The sequence below is a fragment of the Pelecanus crispus genome, chromosome 7 (genome assembly GCF_030463565.1).
Source record: "Pelecanus crispus isolate bPelCri1 chromosome 7, bPelCri1.pri, whole genome shotgun sequence".
Taxonomy (NCBI): Eukaryota; Metazoa; Chordata; class Aves; order Pelecaniformes; family Pelecanidae; genus Pelecanus; species Pelecanus crispus.
The window spans coordinates 42,528,830-42,548,773 of record NC_134649.1 but is presented as its reverse complement, the minus strand read 5'-3'; the positions used below and the strand labels follow the sequence as shown (position 1 = coordinate 42,548,773).

At 41.3% G+C, this 19,944-nt stretch overlaps 1 protein-coding gene across 1 annotated transcript in view; it reads right to left on the bottom strand.

The window, feature by feature from the left end:
• Positions 1-19,944, bottom strand: part of PTPRG (protein tyrosine phosphatase receptor type G) — a 417,051-nt gene that overhangs the window by 17,415 nt on the left and 379,692 nt on the right. The window contains exon 15 of the mRNA XM_075714254.1: positions 8,716-8,807. Within this exon, the coding sequence (XP_075570369.1) occupies positions 8,716-8,807 (92 nt within the window). The remainder of the gene's footprint in view (positions 1-8,715; positions 8,808-19,944) is intronic.

The window sequence follows — 19,944 nt, the reverse complement described above, 5'->3', positions numbered from 1 at the left end:
TCTGCCTGTCAGCTCCAGTAGGCAAGGGACTTCTGATTACACAATGGGCAGGATCAGTTCAGCCTAAGTCATAACTGGAAAAGCAGCATTGCTTACATGTTAGGTTGATTTAATGTAATTTCGTTTTACCTTTTTTTGCATTTAGAAATCATATAACATCACTGCTGTACCATTGTAGGTCATTCCTAAAAAATAACCCCTCGCTTCTGAAAAGCCTCACATCAAACTCTACATCCCTGCATCACTACAGAATTCTTTTCAGAAGTTATTAGCATTGAAACATTTATGCCAAATGCCACAGAATTTAATACAGATGAATCCAATAAGGTTCTGTGGAGAATACTCTAAAAAGTTATAGAATTTAATAGGGAATTGCCTCCCTGCTAAGGAATTTTCTCTGACAGTTTAAATACTACATAGTAAATGTATCACTTTCTATTAAATTCTATAGGATTTTTCCATAAGGAATTGTTGGTGAGGTTAATCATTTTAATTAACCTTTTTATGCTGATGCTGACTGTTTTTTTCAACTGTACATGTTCCCAGCTGGCCAATATAAAGTTAATAGAAGAGGAAGATTAAGCTAAGATGGTGAAAAACACAGCAAGGGAAAAGAAGGTCTGATGCTGTGAGAGCTGATCATCTGAAAATGGCTTTTCTTAACACGTAATATTCTAAATGATTTTTAATACTCTGGAAAGCTGCTATAACGGTGGATTCCTATGTCTGCACACTGCAAAAACATAGCAAAAGGAGACTGTTCAAGAAAAGCTTCCCCCTTGCCAACGCACCTCAACTATTTTTGTCTTTTTAAAAATCAACACAGAGCAATAAAAGGCCAGTTTGTCTTCAGCTCTGCCCCGCACCCTCACCGGTCCAGAACACAACCAACACTCTTGAACATTGAAGTTGTCCAACAAGAAGGGGCCTGAGGACATCCTCCAGCTCTGTGTGGGCCACTGACGATGTCTGGCTGTGCTGCATGGACAGATCAGGTTGAGAGCGGAGGGTGGTTATCCGTGCTCTCTTACCCTCCTACATTCATCTCTCCAAATTCTAGTAGCGAATTACTAAACTACAGGCTCACCCCACCAGACAGTAAGGCATAAGCTAACATTCCTTTGTTATTAAAGTCAAGGTGGTTGTCTTTCATCAATGCACAAAATGCTGCAAGAAGACAAGACCAGCTGCAGCCTGTTATCGACGCCTCTCTTCAGAGTATTATTTACCCTTTGGCAGAAGAGGACAGCCCAGTGTTAAAAAATATCATGCTGGAGAAAGTTCCAAAAAGTCACCATCCTAATTATGCCATTTTACCACATTTATGTATATTACATATTTACTTTCCCAGCGTTTTCGATTGCTTATGCAATGACCACCCTGGGATTTCTAAATCTTACTGGCTACCAAGTCCGTCATTTGCATTTAAAACATCACCGTGATTCTACTATTATTACAACTCAAGTTTGCAGGCAGAGCCACCAGGTCAGGTCTGATACGAGGCTGCTCACTGCAGCCTAAACAAACTCCTCTCTAATTACCACAAAACTGCTACTGGCACCTCGGAGTAGGACAGATAGTATCCATACCACCACATCCATCATTCATCCACAAACTTTTCAGTTCTAGAGTCTTTTCTTTGGCTTTCCTTAATCCCGCTTAGTCTCTTCCACTGGCGGCTGGCTGGCACACTGCTGCTCTTCATGTTTAACTTTGCAGAACACATTACTGTCCAAAGATGAATGGATACAGGCTCTTATTCTGTCCTTTCAACTTATCATTGACAACCGAAGAAACCAAAGTACATGGTTTCAATTGACCGTTAGTTACTGTAAAAAGTGTTCTAGTCTATGCTATTATGGCTAATTTACCTTTTAATTATATTGTTCATGCTAATGCTAATTGGAATTTGATACACCCAGGTTTAACGACCCATTTTCATTGCCTTTCTGAAACAAGTTACAGATTAGTTTCTTCTAAACTTCAAAGAATTTCCATTTAAGTGTAAAATCAAACTGCTCCAGTGTCTTGCTGGCAATATAAGGTTCTGAGCAAGAATTTTTGCTACAGTGACTGAGCAGGAACTCGGTCTCTTGATTTGGCCTTATGCAGTGCTGCTGTTGTTTCCCATTACTTCAGTCTGATGTCCTAACAGGGGCTGAACTGTGAAAGCCTATGAATAGCAATGAGGAGGAATCATGAACAAAGAAAAGATCCTAATTTGAAGGACTAAATTAGAGAACATAGCTCTGTTTTGATATTATTGTGATATTTTTCAGCATGAAAGCATTGAGTTCATCCACCCCTAAAATCATTTTTGACCTATTATTTTAATCCCAAATTAGAGAATTCTGTGGTAGTGCTCTTGCTGTTTGTTTTATCACAGCAAACATGAAGGCGGCATACCAACAGAGACAGCAGATAGTATTTGAAGATATCCCACAGGAATAGTGTAGATTTTTGCAATAATTTAGCCCTAGTATAAACTCTCCGAAGGCACTCAAGAGAGAGGTGAGCTGGGGACAGCCTAGAAAGAAGGGGAAAATAAACAAACCAAAAGGACTCAACACAGGAATAACAGAAGAGGACTCATGAATAGACAGCTAAAAATTCATGTAAATGAATGCGAGAGGAGAGGACAGTGGAGGGCCATTTGCTTGTGATATCCCGCCCTTCATTAGGCAGGGAGGTGTCAGAGCCTGACTGAAACCTTGCATTGCCCGTGTCAGGCTACGGCTCCTCCGATCGGGGCTTCCAGGCAGACACTTTGAGTATGGCTGCGGTACTATGGTTAGTAACAGAAAGCCCAGATACATGAAATTCTTTTATTGCTTCTCTTCAACTTTACCTCTTAATTCAGGTAAATGCCAATTTCTTAGCGTTGGTCAAGTGGTGAGATAAGAACAGAGAAATCCAGGAAGACCCTCTTCTGCAGCAATCCTTCCTCCTCCAGCTTCACAGTGCTGCTTCCCTTCGGTTTCAGCACAGCGACGTGCAGGCTGAGAATACCTCTAATTATGGCAGTTTTGGGCCAGGGTTATAAAACATTTCCCAGTGCAGTAATGTCTGCTAGCAGCAAGCTTTTGAAATGGCATCTTTCTACTGCCAAATTCCTTGGTGTAGATGCAGTTATAAGCATGTGCTTGGTGTAAGCTGAGTCTAATCTGTAAGGGATGCCAGTATAACTACACAGTGTTTTTAGTGTCTCAAGAAATGCGCAAAGTGCAGCGTTATCAGTCTTCAATGCAGCCCTTTGCTGGAGAATAACATTCCGGGGTCACCGGTTAAAAAGAGCTAGTGACCCCTGCCCTAAGCAGCAGCAACCATGAGAATAACGTTAGCAAATCCCTGCCACATCACTGAAGATACAGATTTATGTTATTTTCTTACATTTCAGGACATTTAGAAGAAGGTGCCACTGGAGTATAAAGATATTTTCAATTTATGTGATGAGGGAGCTAGACAGCCTGCCTCCAAGTTCAGCGAGCCTGTTCAGACGCCAAATTGGCAATGAATCATTACACTCACACGGCCACAGGCAGGAGAGGTCTGCGGAGATTGCATTCACCCACTCTAATCGCTCCTGCAGCAGCACTGACCAACCCACTCCAGAACTAGGGAGGAGGGAAATAAAATTGTCTGATCTCAGAAATCCAAACACTGCATTATACTATAAAAATTCACAGTTAGCTTTGGGGATGGAGGGTGATTTCTTGGCTTAGTGTTCCTTTCTTAGAGCAAAAGGATAAGACTACTCAAAAAACTTACTGCGTTATTCCAGTAACCGGCCAGGGGGAAGGAGTGAAAAGCTTTATCGTGGGAGGTGGTGCTTCACACTCTTTTTGATACAAGAATTTGGAGGGCACATGCCCTATATAGTCAGGCTATCAGGGGAATAGAAGATGACAAATGTGACATCGGTTTTTAAAATGAGATCCAGAAGGGATTTCAGGCACTACAGCCCACTAAATCTGACTTCTCTGTGGGGCAAAGTGCTAGACGCTGTAATAAATAGCAGAGCTAGTGAACGCCTCTAACACACTGTGGAGAGGTCCTTGAAGAAGTCCATAGGTAAGAACAGTCTGGGAGAGAATAGCATATTTGGATTTCCAGTGTTTGTGAAATGCCTCCCAGAAAACATTACTTTAAAAACTGATCTGTCTTGGAGCAAAAGTAAAACTCACCTTGTATACCAACACTTTAACAGTGGGACTCACCGCCCAGGAATTGTCAGTGTTCAGATTTCACTAGGGGGACCTTATGGGAACCTAATCTGTTCACAAATGGACTGCAGAAGAGAATTATTCAGGATAATTAGAACAAAAGCTGTTTGTGAAGGGAAGCAGAGCAATCTTGCAATACTGAGTGACTGAGTGATAAAATGGCAAATGAAATTCAATGTTGATAAATGCAAAGTGATGTACTTGGGAAAAAAATCCCAAACTATACATACATACTGACAGGTTCCCAATTTGCTATTGCCATTCAGTGACGAGACCTTGGGGTCACAGCTGATAGTTTTCTGGAGGTGTCAGCTGAGTGCTCAGTAGTTGTTAAAAAACAAATAGTGTGTTAGGAAGGAGGAAAGTAATAGAAAACCAAACAGAAAACATCACTGTGCTCCCGCAGAACTCTGCAGTAAACCTGCTCATTAAATACTGTGCACAGTTTTGGCCTTCCTATCTCGAAAAGGATATGGTAAAGGCAGGAGAAAAGGTACAGAGAGAACAAGTCATCATAAGTCTAGAATGGCTTCCACAAATAAACAAATTAAATAGTTTAGACTTCTTCAGATTTGAAAACAGATGGTTAAGGGGGAATATGAGGGAGGCAGACAGAATCACGTGAGGCGTTTAAGTGAACAGGGATGTACTTTGTAATGCAAAAAGTAGGAGGCACCAAAAGAAGTTATTAGGCATGAGTTAAAAGCAAAAGGAAGTCCATTCTTGTGGAACAAATTGTAGAATTCATTGCCATGGGATGCTTTGGACAGCAGAAGTCTATGTGTGGAAGAAAGATCTATCAAAGTCTAATAAACATAATGATGCCAAGAAAATTCTGGCTAGACAAGGAGTAGATATAATCTCTGGCTGGGGAAGCCCCTCCATCTCTGCTAGGTCTTGCCACCAAACCCTGCCCCAGTGCTGCCCTGTAAAAATGTGGTACCTCACCCTGTATGCCATAGCAAGAGGGTGCTGGAACTGCCCGAGCACAAGCCAAAAAACCTCCTTGAACTTTTTTCAGTGTTCAGTTGAACAAATTCCAAGGTGGAATACAAAGAGTTGTATCAGAGACCAGCACTGGCGATGCAGGATCATGGACTTTATTTTAAAAAGCTATTTGTTGTTTAGTATTAAATTGGGCCTTATATTTCCAGTTTATATCAAAAATTGAAAATTCATAGGACTCAAAGGAAATCTTAACAATCCTGTATATACAAGAAAGCCCAGCCATCACCAGACAATAAAGCTGGCTACTTGCACTATGATTACCCAAAGGGAATAAGGATTCATTTTGGATGTACTTTCCAAGGAAAGATTTGTGAGTTCAAAGTCATTTTTTTTCCTCTGCACATAAAACGCTTCCTAAGCACATTCACAAAATATTTAGCTGTAATTACAGCTCGTTTTAAGAGGAGGAGGGAGTAGTCACACAATTTACTTTCAAAAGAATCTTCTTCATGTAAAAACCAACTCAGTACAACCCCACAACGTGTTGCCAAAAACACAAGAAGAGACACCAAAAACTAGCAACAAACGAATGGAGAGTGTTTACCTTCTACATCGGGCAGAGTATGTGTGCGCCTAGCTTCGTCTTTCCTTTCACAGGTTCCACCATAAAACCTCCTGCCACAGAAATTACTGAAAAGATTTTTGATCCTTTTTTCCTTGAAAAAAATCCTATGCGCTGGCTATCTTTGGGAAGATTTATTTATTCTGTAGTATTGATCACATTTTTTCAGCGTCTCGTTGCCATCCTCTTCTCTCTTCCTTTTAGATGTAAAAAGCAGATTTTTTTGTAAAAAGCCCGTATGACTGCAGAACCTAATGCCTCTTTTCAGAAGTTCCCCAGGCATGAAGGGGTTGGAGGTGCACTATTGATGCATACTGCCCAATCCCTCAGCATGTGATCTAGATTGGGTATCAGCACACAATCCTATTTTTGCTAAAGCAGCAAGACCTCACGATGAGAAGTTCATGCTGCTTTTATGTTGTTATGTGCAAGAACGGTAACAGTTGCCCATGGCAGAAAGTTAGAGAGGTGTGGGCAGACAATATCTGGTCCTGGGTGAAGTCTGCTGGCACAGTGGCAACCTGCTAACCTATTTGAAACAAATTTGAGCGTGTATCATGAATTTGCACCCACCCTGCACTTAGCATTATGTGGCTGTGCACCCAGGGCTAGCACCCCTGTAACACCAGATTTTCTGTTGCATCTGGAATCCTACTTTTTCTCCATAAAACGTTAGCTAAGGCTTCATGCTAGCTGGCAGATACAATGCCAGCACATAGACCATGGCTGGATCTGACCAGACGTGAGAAGTTACACCACTAGCCACTTCCAATAGCTGCTGTATAAATGTAACCTCAGGCTCCTCTATCCCTCAGCCACTTTCAAAACTGGGATTCTGATCTCTGAGTCACTTTAGGCACTTGAGAAACATTCTACCTACAGGGTCTGTGAAAAAGCCTGGGCTTCACTCTTCTGTCCCATCACTGTGAACCATAAGGAAGAAAATTAGGCCCACGAGGCATCAGCAGGGCAGAACACAAGCAATGAAAGGGAGCCAGATGGTTTATCCCAGATAGTGATTGTCTTGTTCCTATTCCTTCTCCTTACTCTAGAAGGAAATTTCATGTACTCTTTAGGAAGCCGAGACCTCAACTATGGAGAAATGCATCTGCAGTAGCTATACTGACTTCAAAGGAGACACTCCAAATTTTAAGCCAGCACGGAGAACAGAATTTGGCGTGTGCAGTGCAGTGCAGTTGGAGGAGTTTTACTTCCCTTCAAAGGGGACCCCACGTTCCCCAGAACAGGACTAACTGGCCAAATCCATCTCTCCGACTGACTGCCACGGCGTGGCACTCGCAGCAGGGAGCTCCAGGAAGAAGGGAGAAAATAGGCCTATTAAAGAAGTGTTTTTCTTTGCTAAAACACAGGCAGAAGGTGTCCAACATTTGTTAATAGCAGTGATTTTGTGACAGCTGAAGCAAAGCCTGCTTAAAGCCAGACCAAGTTTACAGATGTGTTGCTTATTATTTTGAATAATTAAATGGTGTAAAACCCAGCTGTGATGAATAGCACTGGGGTCGCAATTCATAAATAATTGAGAAGAGTGAGTCGCATTTGATCATCCTGATCAAATTCTACTCTCTGGAGAATAAATGTTTGTCCTGAATACCATCAACATTGTTAAATGCCTCAATATTCCTGCTCAGCCATCCAGCCAGCAGTCAATTGAACTAAATCACTTTAACACCTTACACATTTGCCTTCCTCATGAATACAAAATGTTTCTAACTTACACAATGGTTTTTGGGCATCAGACAGAGCAGCCACTCTTTATAGACAGTAACCAAACAGCAACAATAAATGTTTTAAATGATCCCATTAAAAACAATTCCTGAATACAGTCTTGTCTTTACTGCAGTAAGTGAAGAAGCCGTAGATATTAGGCCACCGATTTTGGTTCACTGCCTTGTTTGTAAGCAGAGCTGCCTCTCTGATTCACATGCAGCACACAAGCACACCTCCTTTTGCTGGTAGGGATGCCAGTAGCACAGCTCCATGCAATTTCCTGGGGCTCCTCCTGCTTCTCAATACTTCCAAAAGTTCAGCAGTCACTGTGATTAGACTGAATTAAATAAATGCCTAAAAACTAGCCAGAGAATACTGACTTGAGCTTATTAGGGCCTGACTCTGCAGCCCATCCTCATACTGTGTGATGTCTACCGTGCTTGCACAATACAGGTTTGGTAACCCAGAGGTGGAAAACTACTTTCACTTCATTGGGATCACCTCCAATTTATCACACGTTTATAGGCCAGAATCTGTCCTAAACAGGTAACAAGATGCAAACCTTAAAATAGTCACATTAGGTAAATACACGTTAGGTAACTAAATCCTGAAGCTTTCCTCCTTGTTTTACTGGAACAAAATAACTGATGACTTCAACAGCAATCTTTCCTGGCTGAACAGAGGATGACCAAGGACTCCAGGAACTGACACATAGTTTGGGTTTTCATAGAAGACTGAATTCTACTACTCTTACTCATAGTGAGCACTATTTTACCCCTTTTGGGCTACTCAAGGGCTATGTGGCTACTCAGTGTGACTAAGAGGAGCAAATTCTGGGCCAATAAGAGTAAAATAAGCTGCCGATCAGAAGAAAAGCCTGGAGTTAAAAACAACTGCTTGTATCTTCATGTCATTCCTGGGGGACTGCAGGCAGCTTTTCCTCTTTAATAAAAACCTAGAAGGGCCCCCCCTTAAAGGCACCAAATCTGTGGTGGTTAGAATCATCTGTAAGTGTCCAGTCCCACATTGCTCATACCTGGTGACAAATTGGTATTTCCCTATTTCTTCTGATACATTTGAGTATTGCATTTACCGGACGTGACAGCATCACACAGATGTCGCACAGTCCGTAAGTATTAATACACAATTAACTTTAGGAAAACAACATTTTATTGGTGGATTATTAAATCGTACCTCAAAGTCTTCCGAGAACCCATGCTGGTTATTAGAATACAGCTCACTGATGTGTTTAACGAACTGCTTGACTGGAATTGCTTCCATATCATCTGTAGAAAGAAAGATATATTCAGAGTTGCTATTCGTCTCATACATAAAACTTCAGCTACAAACTCAGGAGGGAAAGTCTTCACTCAACATCACTTAGATCTGAGTTCCCAGGGGCACAGCTAGTTCAAGATGTGGTAATAAGAAATCTTGATGAATCTGGCCAATTTTGAGGTAAACGCTTCATATTATATTTCTAATTCTAAGCATTGCAGTTACGAATACTGAGAGTCTATTCCCCACAATGATAATTTACAAAGTCCAACTGAAGTTCAAGGATCGTTTAGTTCTTGTCTGCAGTTTGAAGATGGCTGTGGATGGGATGAAGAGGCCTCCCCTCCTTCCACATTGTATAAAAAGAACAGAAGAGACACAAAGTATGGAAGTAGGGTTGATAATTGCCCCCAGTAAGTTTTTGCCAGGCTGAGCAGATACACAGGCTTTTCTCCTCAAAGTTAGTGACTTTTTCCTTTTTACACAATGATGCAGAATCCAAATGGACTTATCATGAAACGGTCTCCAAACAAAAGAACAGGCAACACAACACCCACACTAATTTGAGTTCTCTCTCATGCCAGACACTATTCATAACATTGAGTATGTATTCCACTGGACCATTTGTTCTTGCTCAGCACAGTGCAAATTCCACCCAATATACTAATAAATCACCCACAGACGTTTTCTTAAAAGAAAGAAGTCAAAGGCTTGAATTGAATTAAAGACAAACAAGACTGTTTCGAGCACCTGGGACTCCGGACAGATTCTGATAAGGCTGGGGTGTAGGATGGCTGCCTTATTTCTCTCTCTTTCTCTCTCTCAAAAAAGGCCTAGATGTTGTTATAACCACCACTGCAGTTGGTAGAAACACTGTGCTTGCCAAGATTCATTAGTTAATATTTTCAGTCTGGCATTTAGAAAACGTAAATTGCTATACAACTGTGATTACTTTCAGCATGTGAAATAATCCATTGCCTGATGGCTACTATTGTCTGATTGCATGATTTTATGGCAATACTCTGGTATTTATATATTCCATTTAATATTCTTCTGAAGATAGCATCCAGTTTGTGTTTACTCCGAGTAATTCAGTGGTGTATTTTTGCTCCCATTTAGCAGCCATATGGTTTGGTGCTACAGCTGCATTATAATCTGGATTCCTTTCCTTTTAAACATCTACATTATGATAGAAAAAATCCAAATATTTCTACAGATACTTAGCAAAATTTAACGATAAATAAATAGATGTGACATTTACTGTATTCAGAGTGAAAGATCTTTGGCAGCTAAAACCTCTAAGCTGTCACATATGCTTTTCTTAGCAAAGGGTATGAAGATCTGTATATGTAAATGAGGTTCTACTTTGGCAAGAATTTTATAGATCCCTGACAATCTGATTTCCTTCCATCTGATGGCAGTTAATATTGACCATGTCATTACTTCTCTACTCTTTATTTTATCAGGTAATGCTCTAAGGTGACTTTTTGCATCTATTGACATTTTCAGATCTCAATCAGCTCCCTTCTATTTTATTTACAAAAGCCAATTGTTAAAGATATGTTTGCAATCTGATCACCTCCCAGTATAGTAATGCTACTTTAATTAACCACATGCTCATTTACTGAATAATACAGAATTCAAAACATTTGACAAGTGTATGCTCATCTTAGCAAAAAGCTGCAGCATGCAGAAATGCTGGCACTTTACAATATTTAAGTGATAACATTTATTCTATGTAATATTGAGAACATCATCATCTCATAACAACATTTGTATTAATATTTTTGCAGCCAAGACACTTGAATGGAATGATCAGCAGTCAATAGAGAGAGCCTGTAAAACAATCTTTCCTCTCCTGAAAAATAACCCACACATCCTAGATTTCCTTGAAAATAACTTGTGCTGTGATAGCATTTTCGCATACTCTCACAAGAAAAGTTCCATAGTTATCATTTGGCTTTTTTCTTGAGTAGTCTAGCTCAACTGAGACCAACTGAGATCAAGGATTCACTGCGGCAGACCAGTGTGTCCAATTTAATTTTGCAGAAGGCAGAATTTAATTTTAATTGTGATCTGTGAGCCAAAAAATACATTACAGATAACGTGCTCTCTGGTCCATTGAGTTCCCACCAATTTCAAGGATGGGCCTGCACCAGAGATCCATGGCAAAACATGGTTAGTTTTCTTTTTACCATCATCACTGCATGGTGGCAGTATGTCTCCACCTTTATAGCCACTGCTAATTCACTTCTCTGTTGTTCACTACCCTTTCTTGTTTCTCCTCCCTTTTTTCTCTTCTGCATTTTCACTTCTGATTCCCCCCAGAAACCTTAACCCAATGCAGTTTCTTACCCTATTTGATAACATAGGCAACAATTAAACAAATAAATTAAATAGGAAATACTGTTGACATATGAGCTCACTGGGTGAGAGGGAGCTTATGCTGCTGAAGCTGCCCATAAACTCAGGAAAACCACGTTGGAGCAAATGTAACTGTTTCATATTAGGAAGATTAAAATCAGAACCACAAATGTTAGGAACTCAAAAAACCACTTATGATTTCCAGCTTTCAAACTGCTGGGTTGGACTGGATGATCTTAAAGGCCTTTTCCAACCTAAACGATTCTATGATTCCATCATAATGTGGTCCCACTGACCGTGCAAGATCTGGCAGCTACGGCGCAGAAGCCAGGTGAAGGCCACCGCCTTGAGGGACTCGCGCAGCCCCGGGGACAGGCGACCCGCAGCTGCGCAGGACGTGGCTGCTCCCCGGCTGCACGGCCCGTCTTGCCCCCTGCTGATAGCCACGAGAAAGGAGCTGTACGTAAGATATCATCTATTACACTAACCAGCGGAAGAGAAAAGTGTTGAAGTAATTTGGGCCTGTATTTTTCTATTCATGACCTCCAACTCCAAACTCCCGCCCAGGAACACAAATTACTTTAGCTGGCGTATATGCATGCTTAGCCGTGGGCAGCTCAGACCTCTGGTAAAATATGTACTAATATACTCAGCACTCTTGAATGGTATCTGCTCTGACGTTATCTGAAAATGGCTGTGACCTTCTCTAAGAAAACCAACAGATGTAGCTAGATGCACAGAATATGCTTTTCCTTGCACTATCGTCAGTCCAAAGGCTTTGGTTAAGCCTTCTTTCCCTCTTAAGACAAATAGACTTCAATGACTATAATTCTTTTAGTCGATTGAAGAGATTAATGGAATCCTATAATGGCTAATTAGTAGCTCTCATAGTCATTCTGCGCATATTCCCTTTTGCACCATATACTTTTTCCCATCCAGAAGCTAGAGTGACGTTTGATATTGTCAGTATGATGCTTACATTTTGCAAGACCTACACATTATTCAAAGAGACGGAAATATTTTAATAACATACCTTCACCTCTAACACTGCAGATATAATTACAGTTCTGTCTAGCTTGGGTTTAGCCATCTGTTTTATCAATGTCAATAAAGTGATTCTGGATTTACGTCACTACAAAATGTGAGCTGAATCTGGCACCATACTAACGTACCAACCCTTTGTGTTATGCAGAGAAAGAAGTAACCTTAAATGGACAGGGGCAAAGGTCTCTGGAACTTTAAAATAATTGCACATATATTTATTATTATAAATAATATAACTTATAATAATATTCTTTACAATCAGACACTACTGAAGCTGACAGGTGGGGGTATGTTTAGTTACTATGCTAGATATTTAACACTTTGGTGGAGTTCCCATCTTCGCTTGCTGGTCCAAGACAAGTGTCTGAGAGGATTATCAAAACCACAAAACTGAAGGGGACCACAACGGAGCTCATTTCCTGCCACAAAGGGAGAATGCCAAGAAGAAAGTCAAGTTTGTTTAAAAAAAAAGATAGAAGAGGAAAACCTTCACTTACACCTCATTTTCTAAGAAATGGCAATTGACAATGCAGAATACTTAATACATTCCTTCAGAAGACAGCCACCTTCAGAAGAAGCCCAAAGTGTATAGAAGCAATAAAGTTAGAACAGGGTTACATTTGAAGTTTGGGTAATTAGTGATCCTACCAGGAAGGATTTTCCCCTATCTCCCACTTAATAAGGTGCCTTTGTAATGTTAAAGCAATAGGGGCCAATTTCACAAGAAAAATGGGGCATCATATCAGAGATGGCATTTCCACATAGTAAGATCTCAGATTCATTTTGATTCATTTACAGCCTGAGAGCTCGCTGGATAGTTTAGTGGCATTGGATTGGAATAGATGGGTTTGGGTCAGGAATTAATCCAGAAGGTCAAAACCAAAGTGCTTCCTCATGTTACCTTTGTCTAGTTTGGAGTGTTGGTGTTTCTGAAGACTAGATGTTTGACACACATCAAGAAGTCTCGGTAAGGGAACTCTCCCATGTCTTTCATTCTGCTTGTAAATGCTTTCTGTTTTTCAGCTATTATCTTACCCAGTCTACTAAATCCAATATACTCCTTGTACCTTATGCCTTACTTCTAATGTGAAGGCTTATTCCATTTGTTTGTTAGTCACTGCACTTCAGTCTCTCATTTGCAAAGCCACCTGGATTCATGTGCCATAGCTGTCACGCTGCTTGGCCCATCTGCTCCAACAGCAGCCACTTACTGCACTGCTCAGCAGCCCTGTGCCATCCCTTGCACCTCAGAAGCACCTCCATCAATTCTCAGCGTGCTCTTCACAGCTGGCTTCAGCCAAAGGACAAGGGGATTCTCCCACTCCCTTTGCCCTGCCTGCGGGGCTGAGCAGTGAACTGAATCAGCCTGCTGATCTGGCTGATGACTGAAAGGATTAATTGATTTGTGGAGAAGGGGAAGAAGGATTAGTTGTCAGTGGGGTAGATGGGTTGATCCTACTCATTACCATGAAGAATAGCGAAGTGACAGGGAAACTGCCCTTTCTGAAGGCAGCACAAACCTAACCTGGCTTACGACAATCATGAAGCCGGTGACGTTGTTAGTGACATTAATCCTGGAGAATCCACTCTCAATAGCATATCCTCATCTTCTGCAAAAAAGTTTTCCCAACTGGAAAGAAATATCTACCAGTAGGATCATAGTAGGACTGGATTTGACCTCTTAACTCACTGAAAAATAACCTATCTGACAAATGTTTTCCCAGATCCCTAGCAAACAAGCACCTTTCTGTTCCCAGCAGCACTCAACCCTGGGATGTCGATTCATCTTCCACCCCCTTATCATCCCCTGCTGGAGAGAACATTGAATGCAATCCCAGGAATTTTTTTGTGAATATTTATTTTATTGTTAACCACATTCAGTGGGGTTCATGGGGTTCTCTTTTTTACGGAGAGGGATGGAAAAATTCTGCGAGCAGCTGGAACACCTAGCACCAATATACCTAGCATCAATATTTAGGATGCACATTACTTAAAACCGAGTCTAACAGCCATTCCATAAGCTACAATGCATATCAGAGTGAAGGCTGCAGAGCTATAGCAAAAGCTTGACTTCACATGCAGCACTGCAGCAGAAGTAACCATGTGGAGTGCGATTCCAACAGATTCACTTCCACAACAAGCAGGGACCAGAAACTTCACATGCAGCTCAAATTTTGGCACTGATTGAATTCAAAATGTTTGAGCAGGCAACTCCACAACCAGATCCTGCCCTAACTCACGCGAATACTGGACTCCACGAGTAATTCCACACGTAAAAAAGGGCGGTGCCCAGCTTTCTTCAAACCATTTTAGATTTAATGCATTGGAATTATATACATTTATATAGTCAGAGTCTTTAATTCTGCAGTATACTGGCTTTCCTTGCTTAACTATTTAAAATAAGAATGCAACTGAAGCCATTGTATTTCATTTGGAATAATTAATTCTTATGACTGTGTCACATTGCTTGCTGTATAAAAAATGGCCAGAAATGTAAGAACAGTTTTATTTGCATAACATGAGTATCAATTAATTTATGATAAAACAAAGTCATTAAAAAAACCCTTAATATTGAGAAGGTGTCTGCTTTCTGTGGAGACCGTATCTGCATAAATATTAAAAAGGCAATACAGTAGGTTTCATTCTAGGAGATTAAACTACCTGCTGAAGCCCTTAAAGGCTGGCATCCTCCTGAAGTCACTGACCTCAGTCATTAAGACAAATTATAAATTAAAAGAAATTGAGATAAATAATAAATTACTAAAAGTTGATTACTGGGGACACTATTCCTCATTAATGTTCACATTTTTGTAATAATGCATTTATGAAGTACTGTTTTTAATAAAAACCGCCTTTCAAAGTGAAAAGGCACAGAAAACACTTTGAATACATTTGAAAGTCCTGGGTAGGTGGGCATGTTGAAAGAAAAACACAGAAGTCCTTTCAGCAAGATAATTACTATCTATTTGTTATAATCAAGTCAAATGAACACAAGGGCAGGCTTCTGATAAAGGGGAGACACGTGAAAAAGCAGAATATGAAAAATCACCTGTGTAATATTGTAGGTACATTCATCTCTCTTGCTTCAAGATTTAATCTACTACAATGCTATTAGCCATGTGTCAGTCAGGAATATAAAGATGTTACTGATAAAATTTTATATGTGTCAAAATAAGAGCTCAGTTTAAATCTGCTTGTACAAATCTTAGATTAGGTTATCATTAATTATAAATGTAATAGCAATACACTTCTTCCCTTTAAGCAAAAAACCAATTTCAGTCCAAGAGAATGAAATAATATGAATTTTCCCTTAGCACAGACATTAAACGTGATCTTATTTGGTGCTGCATGCTAAGGAAGACAATTTTCATCTCACACATTTCCATCCTCAGGTCCCAGTCGTGCCATCAATTACATACATGCCATACATTTAAGCACATGGAGGTTCAACTCCAGGGCTCTACATCCCAGTGTGACAGCTCTCAGAAAAGGATCTATCCGCATGTCACACGGCCACCAGGAAAACATGTTTTTGGGTTATTTAGCCAACTCCTGAAGCCTCCATTACAAGTACCATGATTAGATATCACACCATAAATTCTTCAACATACTGCAGGAGCAGGGTTGGTAGCAGAGAAAAAGGAAGGTGGATGTTCCCTAAAATACCTTGATATTTTCTTGGCTTCAGAAGATGGCTGTGTTTGCAATATTGCATTCATGAATTTAATTGAAGCTGAAGATAGGTACAATTCACAATATGGTGCTGGAACATAAATCTGCAGGGAGCAGAAAGCAGAAATAAAGTCTTAAACAGCTGAGAAGCACTACCTCTGTGCTCAGTGAAGAGCTTCGTGCCCTTGAGAAATAAGGCCTCAGCTGTAGTTAGCACTTTTCCCTGTACCTCGCCAGTCTCTAGCACAGAGGATCACTGTGCTCAGTACACTGTCACTGTAGTGGCCACAGACATGTCCTGGTGCTCTGCTCTTTAGCTATTGGGATGCAACTTGAGACAGCTACATCTTAGCAGAAGACACTAAGATACCAAGCCTCTGTCGGGAGCCTGCAGTTTGCTTCTCAAATGAGATACCTCTTGTTACAGTCTCTCAAGAGAAATGATTTGTCACAGGGTGGGGATGCCACCAGAAGCTGTCAGAAGTGCAGGAACTGAGCTTGTAAGAAACACGTCAAGTCTAACCACTGATGTTCGTCAGGAAAGGTTCAAGGCGACCGTGGTTATTGAAGGAATAAGGAAGAAGGTTTCAAAATTCCACAGAGATTTAACAGAAGCTAAGAGTTAATAAGATGGACTCTTGATGGGACTCCCTCTTCTAACCATGAGAAGACAGAGGGAAATGAAGGAGGGTCATGGCTGCACTGGCCTTCACACCCTCACACGACTGCATGAGGCGGTCAAAATACCTTTTCACTGCAATGTACTTGGCTACTCCACTATTTCCTGGGCTCATGCACCCACACTGAGTCATTCTTGAAGAAGCATGAGAATGTTCCTTCATCAGATTCTGCCACTAGTTATTTTAAATACACTATTCATAAACTCCAGTACTAGTTAAAAAATTAATGTACTGCTATTTAAACCTAAAACTGCTTGCACCTTGATCCAAGAACTGGGAAGTGCTCCTTAGTCTTGTAGTCTAGACACAGCTGAAGTGACTGGCATCACATCTGAGACATTTTACTTATAATAAAAATGGTGAAAGACATGTGGAATTACATGCTAAATGAATCAGCTGCATCGGCCGGTTGTAGTGTTCTTTATGAGCCATGTTTCTCTGGACTGTCGTCATGACTACGCAGAGTTTTGAGTTTTGCCATAGGGTCAAGCCTCAACTATCTGTGCACTGATCTCACAACAAGTCCCGCTGACATCAGTGCCCCAGCGTCCGTTGTGCCCATGGACTGGGCACGGAACCAGTAAAGCCACAGCAAGCTCCAGAACAATGCAACACCCAAGAGCAGGAAAGCTCTGAAAGAAAGAACAGGAGGAGGAAGGTAGAAGTGGAATTTGTGCTAGATCCACTACTGGATGATATCTAAGCTGCAGAGGTGCACTTCTTCACTGCTGCTGTGGAGCAGGTCTTGCGATGAGAACAAAAGAAAACTGACGGGGATGCATTTTGTTTTCCAGTGCTGAAAACATACAGGTCTGCAGCTATGACGCTGCTGTTATTCTTACTTATCCAACTCTACTGAAAAGGATCACGTCCAGAAACATTTTAATCAGATACTGACCCAGCTATGGAGAAAAAAAATCCAAAACCCAGACAGGAACAGGAGCTGGTTTGCTGAGAAAGAGATCTTGCCAAGACCAAATGTTACAGTGAAGAGATCCAGGCAAAGATGATATGGACGTGGCCAAAATTAACTGAGTGTGGAGGCAAAGAGAGAAGATATGGAGAAATAATTTTGTTGGGCTGAATGGCAGGGGACTTTCAGAAATCTGCCATTGATTACAGATGCATTAGTGTCAGGCACAAGGCTTATGTGAGTTTAGATTTATACCTCAGTTGTAATATCCAGTGGGTGACTCAGTTAATGATATCTCCTTTGTCCTGTGTTTCTCTAGATCAAGCAGTGCAGATAATTATGAATAATGATAATGATTTGGGTCTCAGAGCAAATTTGCACAGACAAACACACGCCTATGGGTGATGTGGCTTCATGCACAATAATTAAGCGTGTACGCCATGGGAAGTGAAATAGAAAATGGGTAAAATCATTCCTTTACAAGAAGATTTTTTTAGATTTTGGACCTGAAAAGTTGTACTGTGTGCCTATTGCAGGTAGCTGGCAGATTGATTTTAGAGTTCATAGACCTGAGAAAACAGAGGGTTTGCCTAAAAAAAAGAGCAGAATGTGGCGCAGAAATAAACACAAAAGCTACATCTGAGCATGCTGACACATCATGGAGCAGAGCGGTGGCATGCAGAGACACCAGAGCCTGCTTCTGAAACCTCTTGAGCTGCGTCAGGACACCGCTGCGCCTGGCTCCCACACACCTGGCAGAGCCACCCCACACCTGGGCCAGGACCAGCCAACCCAAACCTGCTCAGCTTCCTCCGACCCGCAGCTCGCTGCACGCTGTAGGTGGGCCCTGGCAAATCTACTAAACGTCTGCAGACAACGCTGCTCTAAATTGCCATCCGTGTGGCTGCTTGCACGTAATTGAGAGTAGAAGTTGGTCTGCTGAACTGTAGGAGGTAGATGCATGGTTCCACAGGGATCTATTCAAATATCTTTTGTAAGGATAGGGTTTCACAAGTTAACAAGGTTACTTTGAAAAACTTGCTTTTGTGAAAATGCCACCTATATTTTGCTTCTAGGATCAACACGGCAAGTAAGACTTTCTCACACCCTCTGGCAGCTTCCAGAAGAAAAGTTCAGAGGCTTATCATTTCATCAGTTGCAATCAGTTCGAAGGAGAATTTTGTCATTTAATTTTTTTAAGGCATATCAGTGGGCTGCCTATGTGGGAGCAGCAGCTGACGTCAGAGAAAAGTGTCATTTAGCAATAGGTATATGGGGGAAAACAGGCCTCTTCTGCATCTCCAAACAAAGAAAATGTTTAGGAGAGCTTCCAGATCTTTTCAGGCAGTATCTCCCATCTTTGGATAAAGCCAACATAGCTGCACTTTATCTCTACTAACTTGGAGCCTCATTACAGACTCCCTGTACAATTAATAGTTAATACACACAGAGAGGCACCTCCAGAGGGTGATTTGGCTTTTGATGGCCTGAACAGCTTTACTGTCAGTGCCAAGATCTTCAAGTTCATCAGTTCATTCTCTCTTAAGACCTTCTGGGCCTGATTCAGCTTCAGATTAAGGTACCTCCATTTGGATGTCTGTACGCAGGTGACTAAATGTCCATTATATCGACAAAAATCTTGTCATTAGATTGGGAATTGGAGGGCTGGATTCACCTTTGCAGCGTACTGACTAAACCTCCGTTCTTCACGTGCCTTCGAGCTCATCAGCAGTTCTTGCAGATTTTGAGCTACAAAGCTTCTCGAGGTGTCTTGCAGCACTTGCTCAGCAGGTGCCTTAATCCACAGTGCCCGTTATCAGGGGTGAGCAGCTCTTTCTTAGCATTACTGAACTGAGCAGACCCCAGCGTGCACTGCAATGACAGTTGCATCCTGTCAATCCCAAAGCTGCTGTGGTCCAACAGCTTGGCTTGCTCTAGTCATAGGAAGATGTCCCCAAAAGGCAGTGTTGTGCTGTTCTCAGCCACTTCTTGTTACGTGCTAGAATGGCTGCTGGAGAAGCATTAGTGTATGTGCTGGCCTTATAGTACCTGCCACCTGAACAGTTTTAATGGAGCTTCTTCAGCCTATATTACATTTTATATGAATGCCATCCAGTCTTTAATGGACTAACCATCAAAACAACCCTGTGAAATAGGGAAGAACCACTGTCTCAACACCACAGATCACAGCATGAAAAGAAGGAGCTTTTTCCTGGTTTCTTTATCTAAGAAAAATTTGACTCAATTACAGTAAAACACCCTATACACTGGCCAAAGACACTTCTCTCTGAGGTGAGAATTTCTCTCCTCCCACTGCCTTGTGTTCATAATCCCCTGGGTTTTGACACTGCCTTGCACAGAGTCCAGGTTAGCCCACCCTCCCCTTCCTCACAAGCTCTGAGAAGGTATCACATGAGAGCAGGCATGGTGGGACCATTAAACTGCCTGCCAAAAGCAGCCCCAACAGGGAAG